Raw genomic sequence first — 2165 nt, 5'->3', positions numbered from 1 at the left:
CTGTGGCCCCCTCACCTGAGTCCCCGGCGGCCCTCCCTCACCCCCCCCACACTCACCTGAGTCCCCGGCGGCCCTCCCTCCCCCTCACCTGAGTCCCCGGCGGCCCTCCCTCCCCCTCACCTGAGTCCCCGGCGGCCCTCCCTCCCCCTCACCTGAGTCCCCGGCGGCCCTCCCTCCCCCTCACCTGTCTGGCCCCCCACACGCTCACCTGTTTCACCTGCTGCCAGGACTCCTCCCACTGCCGGATCTTCCTCTTGGCCTCGTCCAGCTGCCGTCTGACCCGGGCCAGCTCAGTCCCATTTGGACTTGAACCCGAAGAGGATGGGGGGCCGGCGCTCAGGATAGGGGTGGGGCTGGGGGAGAAGCTGCCGGAAACAAAGTCCCAGATGCTCCCGGGGACACCGTTCAAACCTGAGTGTGAAAGGGCCGATGACGGCCCAGCCCAGCTGTGCTCACGGCCTGGTGACTGGTGGGTGCTATGCCCCGGCCCCGCCTCCACATGGGCACCCTCTGGGGCTCACCCACCCTGATGGCAGGGGTCTTGCCCTTTGTCCTGCCAGCCCCTTGCCCCACTCCTGGACCCCACCAGCCTCGGGAAGAGGCGCTGGGGACCGAGTGGGGCTGGCAGAGGCACTGACAGTGACACCTGCCCCGGCCGGTCTCCCCACCAGATCTATGCCTTCCCGGCCACCTGAGGAGTCTGAACAGAGGAATTAAATTCGTTCCTGGGACCACATCACGAGGTGGAAGGGGCAGTGGTTCTCAGACTCCACCCCCAGGAACGCCTCACACGGACTCTCACAGACCCCAAAGAGCTGTGTCCACACAGTGACATCTGCCAATGTGTATGCAGCTTAGAGACTATGAGATACTCTAAATGTTACTTTAACAAAAACAGGCCTGTCATCCCAGCACTTTGGGAGGCCGAGGCAGGCAGATCACCCGAGGTCAGGACTTTGAGACCAGCCTGGCCAACATGGTGAAACCCCATCTCTACTAAAAACACAAAAATGAGACGGGTGTGGTAGCAGGAGCCTGTGATCCCAGCTACTCGGGAGGCTGAGGCAAGAGAATCATTTTAACCTGGAAGGCGGAGGCTGCAGTGAGCGAAGATTGCTGGAGCTTGGGCGACAGAGTGAGAGTTTGTCTTAAAAAAATAAACACTTTTAAAATTTTGTAATTTTTGGAGAGTCAGGAATCTCTCTATGGTGCCTAGGCTTCTCTTGAACCCCTTGCCTCAAGTGATCCACCCACCTCGGCCTCCCAAAGTGCTGGGATTACAGGCCTAAGCCACTGTGCTGGCCCAAAGTGTTTTGGTTTTTTTTTCTTGAGACGGAGTCTCGCTCTAACACCAGGCTGGAGTGCAGTGGCGTGATCTCGGCTCACTGCAACCTCCGACTCCCGGGTTCAAGCGATTCTCCTGCCTCAGCCTCCCGAGTAGCTGGGACTACAAGTGCCCGCAACCACACCCGGATAATTTATTTTTAGTAGAGACGAGGTTTCACCGTGTTAACCAGGATGGTCTCGATCTCCTGACCTCCTGATCTGCCCTCCTCGGCCTCCCAAACTGCTGGGATTACAGGCATGAGCCACCGCGCCCGGTCTTTTTTTTTTTTGAGACAGAGTTTCACTCTTATTGCCCAGGCTGGAGTGTAACGACACAGTCTTGGCTCACCGCAACCTCCGCCTCTCAGGTTCAAGCGATTCTCCTGCCTCAGCCTCCTGAGTAGCTGGGATTACAGGCGCAACTCACCACGCCCAGCTAATTTTGTATTTTTAGTAGAGACAGGGTTTCTCCATGTTGATCAGGCTGCTCTCGAGTCATCAAGCCCGGCCAAGTGTTAGTTCGTTTACAACGTAACAAACAGCCGTGCACGGTGGCTCAAGCCTGTCATCCCAGCACTTCAGGAGGCCGAGGTGGGCAGATCACGAGGTCAGGAGTTTGAGACCAGCCTGGCCAACATGGTGAAACCCGTCTTTACTAAAAACACAAAAATTAGCCGGGTGTGGTGGCGCACGCCTCTAATCCCAGCTACTCGGGAGGCTGAGGCAGAAGAATTGCTGGAACCTGGGAGGCGGAGGTTGCAGTGAGCTGAGATCGTGCCATTGCACTCCAGCCTGGGTGACAGAGCGAGACTCAGTCTGCGGCGGGGGGAGCCTGTGAG

At 58.2% G+C, this 2165-nt stretch overlaps 1 protein-coding gene across 4 annotated transcripts in view; it reads right to left on the bottom strand.

Moving 5' to 3' along the window:
- Positions 1-2165, bottom strand: part of UNKL (unk like zinc finger) — a 48095-nt gene that overhangs the window by 4184 nt on the left and 41746 nt on the right. For all 4 annotated transcript variants that reach the window (XR_007722204.1, XM_050774678.1, XM_050774679.1 and 1 more), the window contains one exon: positions 209-411. Coding sequence is in view for 3 of the 4 variants with exons in the window: in XM_050774678.1 (XP_050630635.1) it covers positions 209-411 (203 nt within the window). In the remaining variant the exon portion in view is untranslated. The remainder of the gene's footprint in view (positions 1-208; positions 412-2165) is intronic.

Source organism: Macaca thibetana, chromosome 20 (genome assembly GCF_024542745.1).
Source record: "Macaca thibetana thibetana isolate TM-01 chromosome 20, ASM2454274v1, whole genome shotgun sequence".
In the NCBI taxonomy this organism is placed as follows: Eukaryota; Metazoa; Chordata; class Mammalia; order Primates; family Cercopithecidae; genus Macaca; species Macaca thibetana.
This window is presented reverse-complemented; position numbering and strand designations above follow the sequence as displayed.